The sequence below is a fragment of the Panthera tigris genome, chromosome B4 (genome assembly GCF_018350195.1).
Source record: "Panthera tigris isolate Pti1 chromosome B4, P.tigris_Pti1_mat1.1, whole genome shotgun sequence".
Taxonomy (NCBI): Eukaryota; Metazoa; Chordata; class Mammalia; order Carnivora; family Felidae; genus Panthera; species Panthera tigris.
The window spans coordinates 22,587,155-22,611,653 of record NC_056666.1 but is presented as its reverse complement, the minus strand read 5'-3'; the positions used below and the strand labels follow the sequence as shown (position 1 = coordinate 22,611,653).

Below are 24,499 nucleotides of genomic sequence, written 5' to 3'. Positions count from 1 at the left end.
ACCTGGAAGAAATGGACAAATTCTTAAGCACCCACACACTTCCAAAACTCAAACAGGAAGAAATAGAAAATTTGAACAGATCCATAACCAGTGAAGAAATTGAATCAGTTATCAAAAATCTCCCAACAAATAAGAGTCCAGGACCAGATGGCTTCCCTGGGGAATTCTACCAGACATTTAAAGCAGAGATAATACCTATCCTTCTCAAGCTGTTCCAAAAAATAGAAAGGGAAAGAAAACTTCCAGACTCATTCTATGAAGCCAGCATTACTTTGATTCCCAAACTAGACAGAGACCCAGCAAAAAAAGAGAACTACAGGCCAATATCCCTGATGAATATGGATGCAGAAATTCTCAACAAGATACTAGCAAATCAATTCAACAGCATATAAAAAGAATTATTCACCATGATCAAGTGGGATTCATTCCTGGGCTGCAAGGCTGGTTCAATATTCGCAAATCCATCAATGTGATATATCACATTAATAAAAGAAAAGATAAGAACCATATGATCCTGTCAATCGATGCAGAGAAAGCATTTGACCAAATTCAGCATCCTTTCTTAATAAAACCCTTGAGAAAGTTGGGATAGAAGGAACATACTTAAACATCATAAAAGCCATTTATAAAAAGCCCACAACTAATATCATCCTCAATGAGGAAAAACTGAGAGCTTTCCCCCTGAGATCAGGAACACGACAGGGATGTCCACTCTCACCGCTGTTGTTTAGAATCCTAAATTTCTTAAAATTAATTTTGAATTAAAAAAAAAACAGCAAAACAACTTTGTCCCCTAAAGTGAAATTATTTTGAGTAGTTAAAGCACACCTATCTTTGGAAGCCCTAAGCCTTTTCACTGGCAGCCACTGGTCTCCATATCAAAGCATCCCGAATGCGGTTGGCAGGAAGAATGGTCTCCCTGCCACATTATCAATCATTGTAACATTGTGGGAACCCTTAACAGAGCATTGCAACTATGGTTAACTGATAATTTATTCTAAAGCCCAGTGTTCAGCCCGAGTGGTTTTTTTCTTTCATCTAAAAAGAAGGATAAACTCTCAAACTTTATGCAGAAACCATTTTAATTGACCAGATCCACTAAGAAAGCTTCTAGCATGGAATCAAAAGTGTAAGTATTTAGAAAATTAGCTGTTTGTCTCATTTGCATTGAACAGTGAGCATTCAACATGGTAATGATGAAACATCAGCTTATTATCGAAAACTAACTTGTGACACTCAATTTGTTTTTACATCTCTAAGGTGTTTTATGCATTTATGGCAAATATTTATACGTTTCTTTCCGACAGGTCCTTTAAGCACGTTTCTAGCCTGAAGGGAATCAAGGTTGGTATTCAATATTTTTTAAATATCAGCAAATGATAAATGTTTCTATTTACCTTAGCTTACTTTGGCTCTTCACAGGGAATTACTGCTATTATCCTATATTCTGTCCCTTTCAGGTGCATTTGGAAAATATTATTTATAAGGTGTTCTTTTCTAATTTCTAAACGTATTCATCAGTATATATACTTCACACACATTGTGCCGATTTTTCTCACTCTATCAGTTTACGGCCAAAAATCGAACTACCCAGCCGCCCTGTATCTTGCCGTATGCATATTTTTCTTTCCTCAAAATTATCGTTTCACTCCTACCCTCCGCTTTCCTCGGTACAGTTTACCCCGTCCTCTCTCGTCTACTCTCCCTTCCTACTTTGTTGACAACACACACAGAAGGCTGTTAGACAGGAATTTCCTTGTTTCACATTCTCCAGAAATCTCAGCCATCTTCATTTGCACCCACGGTTTCTGCCTCCTTTACTCTTAAGTATCCGTTTACTGGGAACATGATCCGGTTAAAAGGCTACGTCCACATTTCTTTGGATTCTATCACTTTTCGCTTTCTCGAGATCGTTCTCCCCTCTGCAGAATCGCTCTCGCCAGTGGCTCATTCACCATCATATGGGCGCGTTCTACTATTTGCTATATTTAAAAGACAAACAAACAAACCTTCCTTGAATCTACATCCCCCTCTATTTCCTCCTCATATTTTCTCTTCCACTGTTCACAGCAAAACTGCTTGAAAAAAATGGCCAGTCGGTCCACTTCCTCACGTCACATCTTTCTCACCCCACACGTACCAGAATGGCACTGCTCATGCCAAGATTACCAGTGATGTTCAAGGTCCCCAAACTAACGGTTATTTTCGATTTTTAACTTCTTTGACCTTCCAGTAGTATCCAACACCATTTCCCACTGCCTTTCTAAAACGCTTTCTTCTGCTGGTTTCCATTTCTGCCTCTGCCATTCTAACATTTCAAATGGAATGTCTAGAACTGGTTCTGACCCCTCTTTCATCTCTATCTGCCCTCGTTGCCAACATGATCTTTTCCAGAGATCTCCCACAGTTTATACTGCTAGCGATGGCCTCTTCCCCAAGCTGCAGCTCATGTAGGCTGCTACCCTTTTGACATCTTTATTTGGCTGTTTAATAAGCAATCAAGGTTTAGTGGCCAAATAGATCTGGGTTATACCCCAGGCATGCTTATCCAGTTTTCCCCATCCCACTAGGTCCACTTCACCCAGTTTTCAAGCCCCCAAACTGAGAGTTAGCCTTGTTGCTTCTTTTTCACCCTCCCCCATATCAAGTGTTATTCACTGTACCTCCAGAACACGCCCTGAAGCGATAATGATGAATGTACATTCATTAGCTATACATTCTCCCGGAACTGTTCTTTTTCCTGACCTATCATGGATGGCCCCTTTCCTCCATATTTCATCTTAAATATTCTTCCTTCAGTAGGCCTTGAACTTACAGCCGCTACTCAGTCATTTGTTACAACATCTCAGTTTTCCTTTCCCAAATGGTACTAATCACAATCTGATCATTTTCTTGTTTTTATTTTTTATTCTGATTTGTCTTTGCTCACGAAAATGTGAGCTCTCGAGAGCAGGAACATCATACTATTTCTGTTATTTTTTTAAAGATGAAAAACTTCCTACAGATGACCTTTAAAAAATGATGGCAGTCAATTCACAATTCACGTGTTTTGGTTTTTTTTTTTTTTCAACAAGACCAGAACATTTTCTAACGGAATTGATAAAGTTGGTATTCTTCAAAAATAACCATTCATTTTGGAACGTTAAAGATTTTTTTCAGGGGCGCTTGGGTGGCTCAGTCAGTTAAGTTTCTGACTTAGGCTCAAGGCCATGATCTCATGGTTCATGAGTTCAAGCCCTGCATCGGGCTCTGTGCTGTCAGCATAGACCCCGCTTCAGATCTCTTTCTCTCTCTGCCCCTTCCCCACTCACATGGCTGGCTCTCCCTCTCTCTCTTTCTCCCAAAAATAAACAGTAAAAAAGAGTTGTTTTCAGTAAAGCAATTTCCATGTGCAAATATTTATAAAGGAAAAGGATATTTTACTATATTTTTTTGACCTTCTCTGTAGATCATAGACAGCCAGAAGTCATCAGAAGACTCTGGGTCCAGGAAAGATTCTTCCTCAGAGGTTTTCAGTGATGCTGCAAAGGAAGGATGGCTCCATTTCCGACCACTTGTCACCGATAAGGGCAAGGTAGTATGTTTTCTCAGCTACTGCGAGTGTATGGAAGGCAGCCCCTGTGAAGTAACACATAAAATCTGTACAGATGAGACGGCAAATTATCCAGAATTAAGAGTAGAAAACATCACATAGAAGTATCTTTTTCCAGGTGCCTGGGCGGCTCAGCCAGTTAAGCGTCTGACTCTTGATTCGAGCTCAGGGCATGATCTCGAAGTTCATGGGATTCTCTGTCTCTCTCTCTGTGTCTCTCTTTCTCTCTGTCTCTCTCTGTCCTGCACCCACTCATCTATGATCTCGCAAAAATAAATAAATAAACATTTAAAAAAAATAAATAAAATTCTGTCACTTTTTTATAAAAAATAGTTTTTTACATAAAGGAAAAAGTTACTTAAAAAAATTCTAATCATTGATTTAATTTTGTATATTTTTGTCCTGTGTATCAACTGCAAATGGAGTATACTGTCTTATATTTTGCCAGCATAAAAGAGAAATGAAGTTATTCAAGAAGGAACTCAGCTTTTCTTATCAGTTTATTAGCCAGAGATTTTCGGAGTCCTCCTTTAGGGAGTGACAATTCTCCATATTAATAATTTTAAATATTTTATTTAGCTTTCCCATTTTATTCTTTTAAATTGCTTTTATAATTTCCTTGTTTCACTTTATTTTATAAATATTGAGTTATATAAATGAGTATCACAATATCTATATGCTTCATTAAGTAGATTTCAATACAATAAAACCTTTGCCATAAATTTCTTACAATATTTGGGCAGATTATTTATAAAAAAATTTTAATACTGTCAAAAGAGTTTAATTTTTAAGAAAAACCCACCTTGGGTATGGATATTGTTGCTTGACCGCATAAAGTTGATCAGTCTTGTTAACTTAATTCATTCCTTGTACATGCTGTTTTTAAGCATTATTTGTCATTTGCATGAGCTGGGACTTTGTCGTCAGCCTTACTTTCACTCAAAAGACTTTTCTGACTGATTTTTTTCTTACTTTTTGTTCTCTTACCATTTTTATATATTTTACGTATTTTGCTACTCTTGTTTTACCTTGCTTTGTTCAATTTATCTTAATTACTTTGTTCATGAACGGTAAAATAGTTTTTTTTCTCCGACCAAAATTAAAGTTGACATTTCACTGTCCTTGATTTTGTCATGAATACCTTGCCTAGCTTGGTTTACCCTCCGCACAATTTGCCAATCCTCTCCTGGCCAACGCATACGATCGTGAATCAGACACCTGCTAGACTTGGTGTCCATTTGTGTGTTAACAGTATTGCTTGGTGTGTTTATCCTGTCACTAAGACTGTGCCACGCATTAAGTATTCCTGAACTGTTCCATGTTTTCCAGCGAGTTGGTGGAAGTATTCGGCCGTGGAAACAGATGTATGTTGTGCTTCGGGGCCATTCGCTGTACTTGTACAAAGATAAAAGGGAACAGATGACTCCGTCTGAAGAAGAACAGCCCATCAGCGTCAATGCTTGCTTAATAGACATCTCGTACAGCGAGACCAAGAGGAAAAATGTGTTTCGACTCACCACATCAGACTGCGAGTGCCTTTTCCAGGCCGAGGACAGAGACGACATGCTAGCGTGGATCAAGACCATCCAGGAGAGCAGCAACCTCAATGAGGAGGTGTGTGTTCAGAGTGGTGCTTGTAAAACCAGATTCTTTTGTGACATTTTTCTTAGGAAGACTGAAAGGATCTGATACATCATTTAAAAAGAAGTTATAAGGGGGGCGCTGAGTGGTTCAGCTGGTTGAGCGCCAACTTCAGCTCAGGTCACGATCTCGCGGTTTGTGAGTTCGAGCCCCACATTGGACTCTGTGCTGACCGCTTGGAGCCTGTTTCGGATTCTGTGTGTGTCTCTGTCTCGGTCTGCCCCTCTCCCCCTCTTGCTCTGTCTCTCAAAAATAAACATTAAAAACAAGTTATATGCTATTTTTGCTTGAAAAATTGATCAAAAGGAAAACTCACATGTCCCTACTCAATATTATTTTGAAAATCTCCATTACTGAACTACAAAAAGAGATAATTCCTATATTTTGCCTACTTTCTTAGAAGCAGAGTCAGGAAATCCTAGGTCCTAGTCCTGGTCATTACTAAGTAATTCCAGCTCTGGCTCCTTATCTCAAAAACAGGATTACTGTGAGGCTTAAGTTATAGTGAAAATACTTGTCAAAACAAATTACTGTATAAATGCAAAGCGATACTGATAGGAGGATTTTTGTTAATGGAAATATAAATTCAGTCAAGAATATAATAGAGCCTGCTAGAATTTAGTCATTGGTTTTCAAGAAAACTTGCATTGTCAGAAATCACGGGATAAGCTTGTTTTTCTTTTCAATAAGAAATATGTAGGGACTTGAGGGTTTCTGGCTCACAAGCAGCAAGATATTTTTTACAACAGGAATTTCATTCATAAAGGTAGTGTTTTCAGGGTACATAATTATAAACCTGACAGTGCACATTCGGTGGTGATTAAGTCTGTAACTTTTGCTCAAGAGTATCTTCTCATATCATTAACACAGTGTTTCTTACACATTGTTCTCACCTTTTGTGCTCATTGTTAGGGCACACACAAAGAAAGCACAACACTCTTTTCCCTTAACTCACGGTGCACAGGGACACCCAGATTAACTGTAAAGTTATGTTCTCTAATGTCGTCATTTCCATTACGTCAATTCAGATTATGAAAAAAGGTCTTAGGTCTTAGGAAAAAGTCTGTGCTTTTCTCTCTGATAGTTTACACCCTACCGTCTTTGTAGTTAAAAATTAACACGAGATCCATTTCAATACAACCTTTGTTTTACACCACCACTGTAAAGCTTCAGACTTGAAGTTTTTCAGAGTAAACAGGGAGAGTAAGAACTTTTTACATGAATAAATTTCAGCAACCATATGAATGTGTCATCACCGTTTTATAAACAAGGACACTGGCAAAGAGAGGTTAAGTAATTTCCTCCAGGTTACACAGCTGGTAAGTGTCAGGGCCAGAATTTAAACCCAGGCGATCTTACTGTCGATCTTAACTGTGTGATCTCTCAGCTGCTTGGTAGGAAGAGTATTTGAACTCGAGATTGTTTGACTCCAAAGTATATTTGTAAATTGAATTGTTCATTCTAATCAAAATGAGACTAATAAAAAAAATGGGGATACATGTCGAAGTATAATTGGAATCAGTAGAAAACAATCATCACTTCATGGTCAAATCTGAGTTTACCGTATAGCATATTATAAAAATTAATCTGTTGAACTTGAAAAGCCCAGTTTTGTGCTTTTCTCTTCGGATAATCTAAGTACCATTTCTGACACTAAGTCACCCCCAATCTCAATGTTTCTATGATTCATCATTAACAAATTTTGACAGTATTTTTCTATCCTTTATCCAACTGGGTTTTTTTTAATGTTTATTTATTTTTGAGAGAGAAAGGGAGCGGGGAGGGGCAGAGAGGGAGGGAGATACAGAATCTGAAACAGGCTCCAGGCTCTGAGCTGTCAGCACAGAGCCCGACGCGGGACTCGAACCCACAAACCATGAGATCATGACCTGAGCCGACGTTGGACGCTCAACCAACCGAGCCACCAGGCGCCCCCACAACTGTATTATTTTGAAATGCTGATCATTTCTGGTGTTAGAGGGGAAAAAAATGACTCTCTGCTTTCTGCCATTGATAAAAAATGTCAGATCGATAAGTTTGAACACCTGCTGCTTGCTGGCTTTAGTCTATGTATCGTAGGAGTACAGAAAAGAAACAGAAAGCTCTTTTGGCAGTGGGTGGGAAGTATTTGGATCATTTATTGCAGAGTGATGTTGGGTGATGTTGAACAGAGGTTTCAAAACAAGCGCACTGAGAATATAGGGTTTGTATTTACTAAGCAATGTAGTACAATAAAGAGCTTCAAAAAATAAGTAGAGATCCCCACTTAAGTTTAGAATTGATTTTCTAATCTTACCTCCTGTTCATTCTGTAGGACACTGGAGTGACTAACAGGGATCTAATCAGTCGAAGAATAAAAGAATATAACAGTCTGATGAGGTGAGAATCCCACCATGCCTACAAGTTATTTTGGATGTAAAATACATAATTGTTAAGAAATGTTCGTTTCTTTCAGCAGCAAAGCAGAACAGTTGCCAAAAACACCTCGCCAGAGTCTCAGCATCCGGCAGACTCTGCTTGGTGCTAAATCAGAGCCAAAGACTCAAAGTCCACACTCTCCCAAGGAAGAGTCAGAAAGGAAGCTTCTCAGTAAAGGTACTGATGTTAGCATTTCTGGAGAAATTTGACAAATACAGTGGTTTAAGATTGGGATTTTAAAGGTATTTCATGTTTCTCTGTACCATTTCTGCTGACCTCAGCCCAGTGTGAGCTAGCTCAAAGGTCACCTTGGACCTGGTCTAGGCTAATGGGCCCTTTCCCTTAAGATGAGTCTTTGTCTTGTAGTAGATGAAGTGAAGGAAAATATAACACATACATCTACGTAAAAGACACTGCAAATGTGATTAATGCAGAGGACATAAGCACTGTCATTGTCAGATAAAACCATCATGTTTCCTTTTGCTAAAATCTCACTATCAAGAAGTCACATTGATCCTAATTTCCTGACTGTTTTAAAGAAAACTGCAGGTTGTAAAAGGGTGGAGAAGCGGAACAGATTCTGATTAAATTACATAGAAGGTTAGAAGGAGTGCTATGTTAGGAAGAGAAGAGAATATAATATTTTTGATAAATATAGGAGATATTATTTATAGGACAGGACTCTGATTTATAGAAATATTGATAAAGGACATGATTTAACCGTGCTTGTTTTCATTTTTTTCTTATGTCTTTTTCTTGCATAACAAAAGATGATACCAGTCCCCCAAAAGACAAAGGAACATGGAGAAAAGGCATTCCAAGTATTATGAGAAAGACGTTTGAAAAAAAGCCTACTGCTACAGGAACGTTCGGTGTCAGACTAGACGACTGCCCACCCGCACACACCAATCGGGTATGAGATCTCAGCCACCTGGATTTCCTGCAGTCACTAGTTCAATTATAGTCATTGTAGGACCTGAGTACACAGCCAGTCAGATAACAGAGAGTGTGTGTCAGTCTGCCCAGCATGTTCCTCCTCCTAGCAGACCCAGCTTCCCTGAGCATTGCTGACCTGTCAGGGTGTGCTGAGTAATTTTATCTATAAACGCATTTTTTTCTAACATATTCACTCTGAAATCGAATCATGATTCATCCATTAGGAATATATCTGAAATGTATCTGAAATGGTAAGAGTTCATTTTCAAATCCTGTGTGTTTCTGCTTTTAGCATCTTAAAAGAAGGATGAGAACAAGAACCTGATTAAGAAAGTAATAATAAATGTAAATGTGCGTGTGTGTGTGTGTGTGTGTGTATGTGTGCACGCGCGTGTGTGTATACAGCGTCCATGTTAGGATTTGTGTCATGAGTTGACTGATGTTGTTCTCTCCCCCCCTTCTTTTTTTGACATTGTTCCCCTTTATCCACCTGAGTCATGCCCACATTCTCATTACTGCAGACTTTCCTCGTTTCCTCTTCAGACCTTCATCTCCCTGGGGACCCTCCTCTCTCTGTCTTGACCTAATTGTTCTCCTCCCACTGTCCCAAATCTCTCTTGCTGCTTTGATCTATTCCTGGTTCTGCCATGTCTGCATTCTTCATTTTCTCTCTATCAAACAACAGTGATTGATGTTTTTCCTCTTGGATGGAAAGGGCCTTTTAGCTACGATATACATCTACTAACAAATATGAACATTTGTGCTGTATTAAATAAAATATTTATTTCTTGTTTTGCAGTATATTCCATTAATAGTTGACATATGTTGCAAATTAGTTGAAGAAAGAGGTCTTGAATATACAGGTATTTACAGAGTTCCTGGAAATAATGCAGCCATCTCAAGTATGCAGGAGGAGCTCAACAAGGGAATGGCGGATATTGATATACAAGACGATGTAAGTGTGTTTATATCTGTTTGAATACCTGATCTGTGTTTTTTTTTCCCCTTTGGTAGCACTGACAACAAAAATGCCACATTTCTATTTTTGCACCCCCAGAAATGGCGAGATTTGAATGTGATAAGCAGTCTACTAAAATCCTTCTTCAGAAAACTCCCTGAGCCTCTCTTCACGAATGGTGAGTGAACTCCCACACAAAAGATACCAGTTGAAATAGTTTAAAATGACATTGTTGGAAAGCCAGAGAATATTAAATTGAACCTGGAGAAAATATTTTGTTAAAGGAAGCAGGAGATTTTATTTACTTGTTACTTCTGTGTAAACCATAATTATGGCTATTTTCTTTAAAATTATAGCTATTTTTTGTCATTCAGATTGGTTTTTCCTCCTGATAAATTTCAGTGAAAAAGTTTATAAAATTATGTAGGTTCAATAAAACATATCTTATCCCGTTCATGCATGTTTACTTGTCAGATTAAAAATGTGTTATTGTCCTCTGTCAAAATTTTCAGACATACTACGGTACAATTAGTAGAAAAACATTTTTTCAGTCGAGCCAAATATTTGACTTATTAAGACACTGTTCTCAATGTTGTGGTTGGGGGGAGAAAAGAATGGACAGACTACAAATAGAGGACAGTACCCTCAGAGAACTCACATTTTAGGGAATTTTATTTGATGATAAATCTTAGAGGATCGTTAAAAACAGTAGCAGGTTTGGAGACTTACATTTCAAAGGCTATTTGGGGTCATTCCTACATTTTAAATGTGTGTGTGGTGTTTTGAAGTTGAACCTCAGAGGAAATCCAGATTATAACCCACCTAAGCAATTTAAGATAAATTTCTTTTTATTGTTCTTATTGTTGTCAGATAAATATGCCGACTTCATTGAGGCCAACCGTAAAGAAGATCCTCTAGACCGTCTGAAAACATTAAAAAGACTAGTAGGTATTATTTTCTATTTTTGGAGATACAACTGAAATTCAGCCTTTAAATCCACCATGAAACTAATATGTTTCAGATCCACGACTTGCCCGAACATCATTACGAAACTCTTAAGTTCCTTTCTGCTCATCTGAAGACAGTGGCAGAAAATTCAGAAAAAAATAAGGTGAGTAAAGTACATATGGAAGAGGTATACTTTCAGTGGCTTTAGTTGAAAAGATAAGTTTCATTGCTTCACGTCTATCAAAAACGGGGTTACAATTCAGCAAAGGCTCTGAAATCCTGTTGGCCGGTGAGCCCCCGTAAAGATCACCCTTAAAAGGAAAAGATCCCAAAATATCAGTTGTCACCATTTGAAAAACACATTTCTTTTCACATTTATCCAGCAAGAAAAATTTTAAAAAAGTCAAAACCTTCTTTTATTTTTCAGCTGTGTATCAGTATTTTGGATAGGCACCATTTGTGACACTTTTGCGTGCTACAGTGATCCAGATGTACCAAGTGGTGTATACAGCAAAACTGACCTGTTCTTGGTTTGTTTTGTGTTAAGCAGATAAGACCTTCCTGTTTGCTTGTTTAAACAACACCATCGCATTCCCTTTATCAAACAAACACACCAAGATTAGTTACCCTTCGAAATGATCTGATACTCAGTTTGTGTTCAGTTTTTCCTGATTGGTTTCAAGAAATGTCTTTGTACACCTGTTTGTTTAAATCATTATCTGAAGTTCCACACATTGTGTTTGGTTGATACCGTTGTAGCCTTCATTCATCATTTTTATCCGTCACTGGTGATTGTTGCCTAAACCCATTATATCACTAGAGGTTGCAAAATGATGGTTTTCTGAAGCTCAGCATTACTGACAAATATTTAAACGAAGTCATTTTGGCTTCTGGAGAAGAAAAACACAGAATACCACAAGCTCAGGACACTGCTGTCCCCCTTTTCTAAGGTTATGCCTGCTTAAGGTAGAGAAAAGCATCGATTCAGTCAGTTTAGTGTCTGTGGTGTTCTGGAAGACAGTTGCTCACAGCTGTAGTAAGGCTGGAGTGTGAGAACAGTGTCAAGCCCTTTCCCTGCAGATTGAGCAGTTTACAAGCAGTGTTATAATATCCTTCAGGCTCTCAATTTCCTCAGTAGTGATAGGGCTATAAAAGGAAAAAGGAAAAAACAAGAGAGAGATTGACTGTACTGTTTCCAGAAGTTCATCCAGTAGAATCCAAAGAGTTCTCGATACAATTATAGCTGAAGTATTTTCTAATTATTTCAGCATTCCCCAAAGTGCATTACATCATTGATCAGTTCATCACTTTTGCTGGTATTAGAAGCACTGGAAAAGTAGCGGTTGATGGTCTAATCAGTGTAGAAAGCACTGAATTAAACAACACTTAACAACATTTAACTTTCTTTACTGTAGATTTTTTTTAGTGGTTTTAATATGTTAACTAACACTGTGACTCTTGAAGAAGTGGCTAAGGCATTTCATTTCCCTGACTTATTTGATGACACTTCTGGAACATCTTTCAAAAAATACAGGATCTGCCTTAAATAATGAATGACTAAATAAACTGCGAACTACCTGTGTTATTAGTCTTATGGAGGAGCCAGCTACAAGTATATACCCGCATAATAAATACGACTGTATACCAGAAATAATAATGTGCGTTACCATTAGTCTACAAATGTAAATGAATCTAGCAAAAATTTTGCATGAGACCTTTGAGATGGACTTTATTTTGTGAGCCACTTTCACCAGTACAGATGGAGGAATAAGAGGACAACATCTCCCGGAGGGAAAATAAGAAACAGGCCTGTGAGCCCAGTTCAAGTCAGCCTTTCCTGTTGTCAGATTTTCTTTCCACCAAGTCAGCTTTCTATGAAAATACTGACTTTGATCGCAATTTCTACTTATATCTCTGCAGTGAGCACAGTGTAATAATGCATGTATTACGGTAGTTAACATATTTGATGCATAAAAATTACTTCAGAACAGGAAGTCTGTGCGTTTTCCACTTTGCACCATACCTAAAATGTGTGTATGCATGCGTGTGGGCATGCGCCTGGCTCTCCCAAAATAGTATAGCAGTGGGGCCCCCTGAACCAGTTTGACTCTTTGGGTACTGCAGTGATTTTTTTTAGCCTCCTGGTACGTTTCCAGGGTTGGTTAAAGCTATTTGACATTTTAATCAAATCCTAAATTCAAAATATGACACCAGACAGTGTAAGATATAACAAAGGGAAACAAAGGATCTATACATTAGATAACTATGTAATTAAACAAGGAATACAAAATATCGTGGAAATGAATGTTCAAACATAAAAGCATGCCCTGTCGAGGCATTCAGATTGGCACAAGGATAAGCAGACAGCTTTGTTTTCGTTGAAGTAAAAATTGGTCAGAAAAGAGTATTTCTGGACTTTAGGTTTTTAAATATTTGCATTTTTAATGTACTACAGGGACAAATTTGGAAAACGTTACGTGTCTCTGAGCACCTTTTCCAGTTTTTCATTTTTGAGGGGAGAGGGTTGCCCTCTTCTTTCGTGAATGTTTTTTTCCTTTGATTTTCATATTTTTGTCAGTTAATGTAGCTGTCATAATACTAGTTTTGAACCAGATCAGTCGCTTGCAATCAAAGACTTCATTGAAAAAAACGAATGCCAGTTAAGCATAGTACGTGTCATTAAAGCAGGAAAAAGAAGTTAGGTGTAGATTAGCTTATAGAAAGCCTAACTAGGAAGCATTTTTTTTTTTTTTTACACACAATCAACCAACCATTCTTCTTTGAATTCTTTTTCATCAAAAGAACCTTTCAGAAATAAAATGCCAAACACGCAATGGGAATTTAAGCCTACTTTCTTAAGAGACATTCTGATATCTTTCAATAACATCCTTTGTTCCAGATGGAACCCAGAAACCTAGCAATAGTGTTTGGCCCAACTCTTGTGAGAACATCTGAAGATAACATGACCCACATGGTCACTCACATGCCAGACCAGTACAAGATCGTAGAGACGCTTATCCAGCACGTAAGTTCAAGCTTCGTCTCCTCAAGAAAATCCTTTTGTTGTAAGCAGCTGATGTTTGGTAGGACAGAATTTGATTATAATTTTTTTTTTTTTTACTGAGAAAATTACCTTTTTCTTTTCCTATATTATTCTCCAAAATATAGATCTATGTAGGGGGTTATTTCATTTCTCTTTTCACCTTTTTTATTTTAACTTTCAGCATGACTGGTTTTTCACAGAAGAAGGTGCTGAAGAGCCTCTTGTAAGTATTGTCCGTCAGCATTTGTACTGACTTGTTCTCATTTGGGACACCAGATCCCGATGCCACACAACAGTGTCACCTTCCTGCTTTGTATGCTATTGTCTGCTTTGCACCCCGGAAGCAGGTCTATAGCTCCTCAGTTTCTGGTCTAATGAAAATACAAGTATGATGCTTATTTTGTAGTTAATCAACTATGTGTAAACGGTGTAAAAAGTTAAGCACATGTGCTCCACTCAGTAATGTGTCTTTTGCTAAATGTTGTTTGACTTTTAAAGTATCTTTGAAGAGATGATGAAGAGATGTTTGTTTATTAACCATAGACAACAGTGCAGGAGGAAAACACAGTAGAGTCCCAGCCAGTGCCAAACATAGATCATTTACTCACCAACATTGGAAGGACAGGAGTCTCCCCTGGAGATGTATCAGGTAACTTTTGCCTGGGCAGTGTTGATCTCTAGGTTAAAAGCTAAATTCTTAATAACATGAAAGAACAAATCAGTCACAAGTAACAATTCACTGTGATTTTTTTTTCCTTTTCCTCTTCTTCTTCTTCTACTTTATTTTTCTTTCCTTTCTACTAATAAAAAAACGTAATCTTCCTTTTCTGATTGATCTTAATTATCTTCCAGTGACTATAATGCCATTGGCAGTGCATGGAATTGTAATGCTTGTCCGAATGGAAATAGGAGGGAAATGAGCATGCAAACCACTGTTTTGTTTTTTTTTTTTTAATTCACAGTTTCCATGTAATAGTCATCACAAGGTAAAACAGATATATGCTACTGAATATGTGGTTGCTGTGATGGCAGAAAGTATGATCTGGACTGTGTATAAGTAGCTCTTATTCTTGAGCTAGACATTCTGTTTGAAAGCGGCCAGCAAAATATGTTGAACTGCTAAGTGGGCACCATTTTCATAAATGCAGTATATTATTTGTCACTAGAGATGTCACAGTAAAAAAGTCAATCTATTTGACGTTTTCTTCTGTTTTTCTCTTGCCGCCCTAATGTCTGGTTAAGTAGTGGTTTTCCTAGGCTCTTTTGCTGACAATTTTCGCCTGCCAAACTGTTGCACTAAATCTAGCATGTTGTTTCACACGCTGTTCTCCCTTTGTCTCTAGTTCTTGTTTGAGTCCTAAAGGGTTTTTTCAGCACTTACTGACACAGGCAAATCTATACTGATGTTGAACAGGCGAAGTGGGAGGAGTCTATCACACGGTAATGTCGCTAGTGGATTCTGTGGTGGCCCTGATGGACAGCTGGAGCTGTAGGAAGAAGGAGGATTGCTGTCCACACTGTAGCTGCCTTGTCTGCAGAAACCCCCGATTCTTGTAAATGCAAACCTGGTTGATCTGTGGTGTAAATTTTCTCTTCAAGATTATTGTAAACAGATCAATACTACTCTCTTAAAAGTTTTTCTGCTGTTTCTTGTTATTTCTGAAGCAGACCGTGAGGAGAAATAGCATGGTATGGTCCACCGGTTCTTAAAGTCATAAAGCATTTAGCCATGTGTTCAAAGGGGCGTGGCATGGGGCTCAGCTCATTAATTTTGAAAATCAATTTCCCTCAAGTTGAAAGACAAAAATTGCACAATTGGTACTCTCCTGAATAGCGCTAGCCCCTTCCTACCCTCTTTCTAATTGTATAATCTGAGTTTTTGCCAGACAGTGAAAATTATGGTCTCCATTTTTCCATTTCCATAATAGCATTTGTGATAGATAATTACAAAACTGGTAGCAATTTGACCAAACTAGTCAAAAGGATCCCTGACTGCACAGATGTGACCCTGGGGTCTAAAGCACAAAGATCAGCATTATTTACAAACCAAAGTGACCTGGAAGCAGGGTTACCTAATGCATCCGTATGCATGCAGTACGTGCTTACAAAATTGAAGTCTGACGGTCTGACAAAAATCAACATAAGCACACCGAGTATGAGTGTCTCAATTCGCAGCGAGGCCAGCTGACAGTCTTGAAAGTTCTACATTGTGTATCAGTTTCAGATACAGGATGTGGTACATAGTACAATTCTTACAAAGGTCTTCCAGCTTCTTTATTGCTAGATTTACTCGTTAGAAATTCGATTAAACACTAGCGCTTCTGTTCTTGTCTAGTCCAGGGCTCCTTTGCCATTCCTATCATCGAGCTGACTCTGCCTTCAATTCACAGCATCCTTTCATGGCGGTGGCTTTCTGTGGTGCAGCTTGCATCTTTGTGAGCTCTGACTATCCACTGTGTTCTCTTGTTCTGTTTGAGTTCTGCTTTCACATTTTGTTCTGTGCCTGTCTTTCCATAAGTTTTGCATTGTCCGTTGAAAGCAGTACACATTGGCTGATACTGACCGTGTTTTATTTAACTTCTCACAGATTCAGCTACTAGTGACTCAACAAAATCTAAGGTAAATTGTTTCGTACAGTTTTGGGGAGGAGTTGCCTTGTGGCTGATTTTTGGTCGGGGGGGCGGGGAGGGGGCGGGGAGAGTTGCCTTGTGGCTGATTTTTGGTGGGGGGGGGGGGCGGGGAGGGGGCGGGGAGAGTTGCCTTGTGGCTGATTATTGTGATGAGTATACAAATGCATCCCTTTCTGCATTTCCGGACACAGACCGACAAAGTCTTTTAAAGGGAAGAATGGATTCTTAGAATATGGTAGAATACTGGATTTTGAGTTGGAATGTTGGGTTTCTCTCAGCATAGTTTAGCCTAAACCAGAGGAGTAGACACTTTTTCATTTTTAAACATGACAATTTTCTAACACACACAAAAGCAGAGAGGATAGTATAACGAGTCCCCATGGAACCATTATCCATTCTCAACAATTAACACGTGGCTGGCCATCTTGTTTCATGTGCATTTCACCCACTTCCCTCCTCCTGGACTACTCTGAAGCAAGTTCAAGCATCGTATTTCATCTGTAAATATTTCAGTAGTAATATAGGTTTTGTGACTATTACACATTCTTCTGAATGATAACGTATTTCATAAGAAAATATATATTCTCAGCTCCTTTCAGCAAACTCAGTATTTTTGCATAATTTGTATGCCATTGACGACACTGCCAAACTATACAACATTTTGAGTAGTTTTGGGAAGTTTTTTATTAGTTCACTTTGTCCAAACTTTGCTCTGCTGAGACAGTAGCAACTAGAATTGTCAAGAAACTTCCTAAAACATTGTTCTATTCAGAAATGAGACGAGAGATTTATATATCGTGTTTAAATTCCATAATGGGGCTGTGTATGATTAAATTATAATTCTTGCCAGAAATTTTACAAAATATTCCAGTCACATCACACCATTTGCTATAACTTATGTTGTGATTTTTACTGGCTTTTGGCCCCAGCTTTTTATTTTGAAAAATTTTAAACCTAGAGAAAAGTTACCAGAAAAATAGCGCCCACACCTTTTGCCTTAGATTCATCATTTGGTAAATCTTGATATACATGTGGGGGTCGATCATTTGAGAGTTACATATAGACACGATAACACTTTATCCCTAAATGCTTCAGCATCCATCCCCAAACAACAAGGCATTGTCCTGTAAAATTACAGGGTAATTGTAATACCCAGGTACTTAGCATGAGTACACAGCATTATTATTTCTAATGTAGAGTTTTTATACAAATTTTCCATGTTGTCCCAATGATGTAAATTGTTTTTTATTTCCCTATACAGGATGCAATGAAGGATCACTCCTTGCATTTTATTGTCATGTTTCTTTAGGCTTCTTTGATCTAGGACAGTTTCCTTTTTGTTTGTTTGTTTGTTTTGTTGGGTTTTTTTGCCAGAGGATTTCAGATTTAGATTTGGATGTTATATTTGAGATTTCAGAGTTACTTGAAATCTCTCCTTCCCTCTTACTAGGTGCATATTTCTTAATCTGTTGTTATAACAGCTTTTCCATGTTAACAATGGTGGTGGTTGTATTCTGCCTGTAATACGGTGGATATACAATTAGTATAATTCTTTGTAGCAATTTTTCAATTGTAAAATAACCACAGCCAAATTATTTGCTCCAACACGTATATGGTCACAGAATCATAGGATTTTAAAGGGGACCCTAGGAAATCTTAATGTAATCTAATTTTGTCTTGGTTAAATAAACGAAATTGAGATGTTGGAAAGTAAATCACTTGCTCAGTGTTCTGTGCAGCAAGCCAGAGGAAGGAAGGTCAGGCTTGATTCAGAGTCCAACCGCAACCATTCTCCACTACAATCTTCAGCAGAAGGCGTTAAAATGTAGATAACCAATTAGAAGGATACTGGATAACCGGGCGTTCCTTTCCAGCCCATAAAAACAAAGTTCTCTTAATCTGTGATTTTATTGTGGTGAATGCTTTTTCATACAACAGCCTAAATGTTTCCTTTTTTTTTTTTTTTTTTACGACTTTGATACGGTAGTTTTAGTTTGTGTCAGATCTTTATGACAATAGAGAAACACACTTTCTGCTTCTATTACTCAGCATACTTCCTGCCTTCCTGCTTGTCTTCCACGGTCTGTGATCAAATGTTTCTTGACCCCCTCGCCCACCACTACCCTTGACTTAGCAGATAGGCATTATGAAGAAACTAATTAAATAGTTGTCGTCAAGACCCTATTGAGCATAGCTAAGGAAACCAGTAGCCTGCACTACAGCTTTAGCAATGATGGTGCTTCTATGGTAAGGATTTAAGATCTTTAACTGACCTTACATTATTTGAATTGTCTGGTTTTGTTGTTACCTTGAGATAAATGAGACATTCCCTACCTGATTTGCCCAGGCAAGTCTGAAGACCCAGTCTGGCTGAACTAATGCAAGACCAAAGGGTTCCCTTAATGAGCTTATCTGATACCAGATGTGTATCATATGGCATCTGTAATTAGAACACGGAAGTCAGTCATACAATTTTAGTAACCCATGGCAGAATATTGTATGCAACTCTGTCAAAATATTAACTCTCAAACCTGTGTTCCAGATTAAGGAACCTGAAGTAGGTCCAGCATTGCACAAGCAGGGGCAGTCGGTAGGTGCAGGGAAACTAACAAGAATAGGAGCGCTAGGTAGCTCTAAGCACGAACTATTTCCCTGTGAAAGACGGATGTATGTGCGCTGTGACTTGCCAGATAAATACCACCAGTTACCAAGACATGGAACTGGTCATAAAGAAAGAAAAATGTCTCTTGGGACCAGGTCACACGGAGGCACAAAACCCCACACTCTGTAGTGTGCGTAGAGCTTCCGTAGAGCTAACTCCGTAAGAAACGTTTGGGGGAAGGCCTCTTCAGGCGAGCTCCGTGGCGTCCTTGTGTTGAAAGCCTCGTTTCTCTGATTGCCTCTCAGGGCTCGTGGGGATCTGGAAGAGACCAGTACAGCAGGGAACTGCTCGTGTCCTCCATATTCGCGGCCGCTAGTCGCAAGAGGAAAAAGCCCAAAGAAAAGGCGCAGCCCAGCAGCTCAGAAGACGAACTGGACAGTGTGTTTTTTAAGAAAGAGAGCACAGAACAGTGTCACAATGACCTTAAAGAGGAGTCCAAAAAAGAGAGTGAGGCATTGTGCAGAAAGCAAAGGCTCGTCCTTTCCAAAGAAAACAGCGCCAAGAAGGACAGCGGTGCCCCAAAAGATGAAAAGACGCCCCCGCGGCAGGAGAGCGCGCCGTCGGAAGAACCCTCACCCCCGCACAGCTCGAGGCACAGCAAGTCTCCGACGCTGAGCGGCCGCTTCCCCTTGCTGAGAGACAGCTCCAGATCCCCGGCCGCGCACAAGTCGTCCCCCCACTTGGAAGAGCCGGGGTCCGACTCTGGCCCTCTGCCCAGCACTTCCTCGCAGGCTTCTCCGGCCAGGCCTCCCACCAAGACGTCCACCAGCCCGGAAAGCAAACGCGGCGAGGTTCTGGCCACCGTGGGCACCGCCACCTCCGACTGTTCCGCCGCGCCACCCACCGCGTACCCGGCCAGCCTGGACTGCAGCCGGCTGAGCCCCGACGTGCGCTCCGTGGCCGAGAGCAAGGGGGACGAGGCGGACGACGAGCGCAGCGAGCTCATCAGCGAGGGGCGGCCGGTCGAGACGGACAGCGAGAGTGACTTCCCCGTGTTCCCCGCGGCCCTGGCCCCGGACAGGCTCTTCCGGGGAAAGCTGCAGGAGGCCGGGAAGGCGAGCCGGAGGAACTCGGAAGGCAGCGAGGTCAGTTGCACGGAGGGAAGTCTGACACCGAGCCTGGACAGCCGAAGGCAGCTCTTCAGCTCCCACAAGCTGATCGAGTGCGACACCCTGTCCAGGAAGAAATCGGCGCGGTTCAAGTCCGACAGCGGCAGCCTCGGGGATGCCAAGAGCGACCGAGAAGCCCCTGCCATAACCCGGGTGTTTGACGTCATGAAGAAAGGAAAGTCGACGGGCAGTTTACTGACACCGACCCGAAGTGAATCCGAAAAACAGGAGCCCACTTGGAAGACCAAGATAGCAGATCGGTTAAAACTGAGACCCCGGGCGCCGGCCGACGACATGTTCGGAGTAGGAACCCAAAAAGCGAGCGCCGAGGCGGCCAAGAGGAAAAACATCAAACGGCGGCACACGCTAGGAGGGCACAGAGATGCCGCCGAGATCAGTGTTTTGAATTTTTGGAAGGCGCACGAGCAGGGTGCGGAGAGGGAATCCGAACTTTCAGCTGTGAATCGGTTAAAGCCCAAGTGCTCAGCCCAGGACCTCTCCATCTCAGACTGGCTGGCCAGGGAGCGCCTGCGCACCAGCGCCTCCGACCTCAGCAGAGGGGAGACCGGGGGCCCCCAGCCCGAGAGCTCGCGCGCCTTGGAAGGAGCCACGGCCCACGCACCTTTGTCCTCCCAGGCCGACGCGGGCAGCTCTCCCGGTACCTTGGCTTCAACCAACAGGCCCCTTCTTTCCAGCCCACCCCAGTCACCTGACCAAATAAATGGAGAAAGCTTCCAGAACATGAGCCAACACGCTAGTTCTGCAGCATTATAATGCCCAGCCTCCTCGACTGTGTGAAACCCCGGGCGATAAAGCACAGTTGCATCCCTGTCTTTAAACTGGGGTATGTCCTCCATAGCAAATAAAAAAAGCTACTGTTACACGTTCCAGTAACTCTGTAAATATTTTCTTGTACCAGAATTGTTATTATGCAGCCTTCATTTGGGCTGGTTTCATCATTTTGCACTGTGGAATAGCTTTACAGTGCATTACTACAGCCAGAAGAACATACATATATATATATATATATATATATATATATATATATATATATATATATAGGATAGTTGTATACAAATGAGCAAGGTATTTGTTGCAACTTACTACATAGTGTATACCCAAGATTACTGAAGAAAATAGCTGGCATTATTAGTATGCAGCAAATTTGTTCTTTTGGTTTCATCACTAACAAAAGTGCCTCATCATAAAAATCCATTTGGTTATTAGGGTGCCATATTGTTAAAATTAGATAACTTACATTGAATAAATGAACGCATTTTATTGGTAACAAAGTTCATTACATTTACCAGTTTTAACACAGGTGGATACGGAACTTCCATTCTTTAGTCATTCCAGGTGGATCTCTGAGTTTTATATTCAAACTTTTAATACAGTTTTTGAGTTTTGTGTGACTTGAATTTTTAATCTTTCTGTAAAATACGTAACTTAAATGAACATATTATATGTGTATCTTTTCTTCAGATACCAGATTTGATATAAATGTTGTAACATAGGTGTGTAGATAGTGACCTGGACGGAACTGGCTTCTTTATCGAGAAGAATATAATTCTGCATGAGGACTTAATGAATCCAAACCTGTGTCATGCCTGTGTGCATACCCAATTAAACACTGGAAATAAAAATTGTTTTGGTGAACTTTGCACGGCTTGAAACTTATTCTAATATATTTTTAAATGTCTTCCATTTATAACTGCCTTAATTGGTCCTGACTTTAAGAAAATCACTGCTCTCTTTATATAGTCCATCTCTCTGCTGTGTTGGACAGGGATCTCTTATAAATGTTTACATTGGCCTAACCTCCCTTCTGCACACAGATAATATTTAGCTTTTCTAGCTAAAGTAACATGTTGTGTTTACCTTTTGTTGGAGATAATGAATGAAAAGGGCATGTGTTTGGGAATCAGACCAACTCTGTACTTCCTAGATATGTAAACTTGGACAAATTATGTAACTCCTCTGAATTTATCCCCTCAGATAAATAATGATAATAGTATCCATTATAAGGGTTATTAGATTTAAATGCCATACTGTTCCAGATATAGTGCCTGCCACTCACAACTTACAAAATATGTCAAACCTATTCTAAGAAATAATGGGTACTTAAAGTCTCAGAATGGTAAGACCGGAAGGGCCTTAAAAATCATCAAATCGAGTTGTTTTCAACCCTGCCAGACCCCATATTCTCATTCTGTAAAGAATATTTTTAAATTTCTCCTTTACTATTCTGAAGAGAAATTCACAGATAATATAAACTACCTGTATAACAAATCTATATATGTAATATATATCTTATTCCATATATTATGGAATGTCTATAATTTTCTTATAGAAAGGAAAGAAAATGATTTATAATAAAGTAATAATTCAATATGAGAAGCAGTCAGATATTTGCACCAATATACAGAGTCACTAACAGTGCAATAACTTTATGTACCGTGAGTAGTTTTGCTATTGGTGACATGATACTCTTAAACGATGATAAAATTCTGAACAAAATATAAGTACGCTCTTTCCTACTGTACACAGTAGGCATATTACTGGAAAAGCCAGTGTATTCTTAAAATCATCAAAAGTACTTTTTATATGTAAAAACAAGAAGCTGGTTCAAGGCTCAAATAATGATTTTCTATTCATTTCGGTTCTTATATTTATTATCTTCACTTTTCTTTGGATCTTGAGATGTTTGCTAGATCATTGATTTTCAGCCACTTTTTGTTTTTTGATATTTGCTGTTTAAAAGGCTATTTGTTTTATTTTCATTTGTTTCAAAACATTTTCTAATTTCTGTTGTGATTTTTTATTGTGATTTCTATTGTGAGTTATTTAGATGTATATTGCTTAATTTCTAAACATTTGGAGGCTTTCTAGTTTGTCTTGTAAAAAAATTATTTCTAGTATAATTCACATGATCATTAAACATATTCTGATAGTTTCAAGCTGTTTGAAATTAATGGAGATTTCCATTACATAAACCAGCATGTGGCAGATTTCTATAAATGTTCCACGTCCACTTGAAAAGAATATAACCAGGGGCGCCTGTGTGGTTCAGTCAGGTAAGCCTCTGACTTCGGCTCAGGTCATGATCTCGTGGTTCATGAGTTCAAGCCCCACATTGGGCTCTGTGCTGACCACTCAGAGCCTGTAGCCTGCTTCAGATTCTTTCTCTCTGTTCCTGCCCTGCTCATGCTCTGTCTCTCTTTCTCAAAAATGAATAAACATTTAAAAAAAATTTTTTTTAAGAAATAAAACAATATAACTGGTGCTTTATTATGTTAACTGGGTCAGGTTTCTTAATTTTAGTTTTTTCAGATCTTTTATATCCTTACTGATATCTTACCTAGCTCGTATCATTTCCTGAGAGGTGATGAAGTCTTATGTTTACAAATTTTTTTGGTCTCTTATTTCTGTCCATTTTTTCCTTACACATTTTGAAGCTAGTTTATACTAAGTGGACATAGATTTAGAATTATTTTATCTTCATGGCGAATTGGCCGCTTTATTGTTATGGAATGCCCTTCATTCTGTCTACCAAAGCTGTTTGTGTTAAAGTTTAATTTTATATGATACTGGTGTGACTGTCTCAGTTACTTTTGGCTAGTGTTTGCATAGTAATCTTTCTCATCCTTTTACTTTCAACCCTTGTGTGTTTATATTTGGTTTTTATCTCTTGTAGCAGCATATTATTCTTTTTTAAATGTAGTCTGATAATCTTTGTCTTTTAACCGAAGTACGTAATTCAGTTACATTTAATGAAATTACTGATGTATTTGGATTCATATGTGCTGTCTTATTTGTTTTCTACTTGTCTCACAAGTTTTATGTACCTTTTTCTCTTGTTTCTTGCCTCTTCTGAATTACTCAAATGTTATTATCATACCCTTTTCCCCTTCTATTAGCATGTTATTTATTCTTTTACTATTCTTTTAGAGACATTTTTCATCTAATAGGACCTAATTTAAATGAAACATTTACTACTTTGACATGCTGCTTATTACAGTTGATTATATATATACATATCTCCATACCTTGTAAGACATTATTTTTGTTTTATATACTTGAATATTCATCTGCATTTACCAACAATAACCATTTCTACTGCTCTTTATTCTTTCCTTATTTTTGTGTTTTATCTGCAGTCTTTCTCTTCCTAAAGAACTCTAATTATAGGGTCGCCTGGGTGGCTCAGTTGGCTAGGCTCAGGCATCTAACTTTGGCTCAGGTCATGATCTCATGGTTCATGGGTTCAAGCCCCACGTCGCGCTCTGTGCTAACAGCTGGGATCCTGTGTCTCCCTCTCTCTTTGCCCCTTCCCCCCCCACACTCTCAAAAATAAACTTAAAAAATCTTAGAAATAGTGAATTCTCTAAAAACACCCAGATAGCCAGGGATCTCCTGTTAAGTAGTATGATTTTATGTGCATAGTTCAGTGATTTACAGTTATTCAAATTGTCCCCAGCCTAAGTTATTCTGGTCTCATTTCAATAAAAATGTAATGGTTAGAGGGGTGCCTGGGTGGCTTAGTCGGTTAAGCGTCCGACTTC

At 39.1% G+C, this 24,499-nt stretch overlaps 1 protein-coding gene across 1 annotated transcript in view; it reads left to right on the top strand.

The window, feature by feature from the left end:
* The window catches only part of ARHGAP21 (Rho GTPase activating protein 21), a 134,583-nt gene extending 112,985 nt beyond the window's left edge, over positions 1-21,598 (top strand). The window contains 16 exon segments of the mRNA XM_042991241.1: positions 1,308-1,344; positions 3,449-3,574; positions 4,922-5,206; positions 7,548-7,612; positions 7,692-7,828; positions 8,422-8,564; positions 9,387-9,542; positions 9,645-9,723; positions 10,416-10,489; positions 10,567-10,656; positions 13,393-13,518; positions 13,718-13,759; positions 14,080-14,185; positions 16,124-16,155; positions 19,074-20,708; positions 20,710-21,598. Coding sequence (XP_042847175.1) covers positions 1,308-1,344; positions 3,449-3,574; positions 4,922-5,206; positions 7,548-7,612; positions 7,692-7,828; positions 8,422-8,564; positions 9,387-9,542; positions 9,645-9,723; positions 10,416-10,489; positions 10,567-10,656; positions 13,393-13,518; positions 13,718-13,759; positions 14,080-14,185; positions 16,124-16,155; positions 19,074-20,708; positions 20,710-20,775 — 3,199 coding nt within the window. The 3' untranslated portion in view covers positions 20,776-21,598.
* Positions 21,599-24,499: the final 2,901 nt, after the last annotated feature.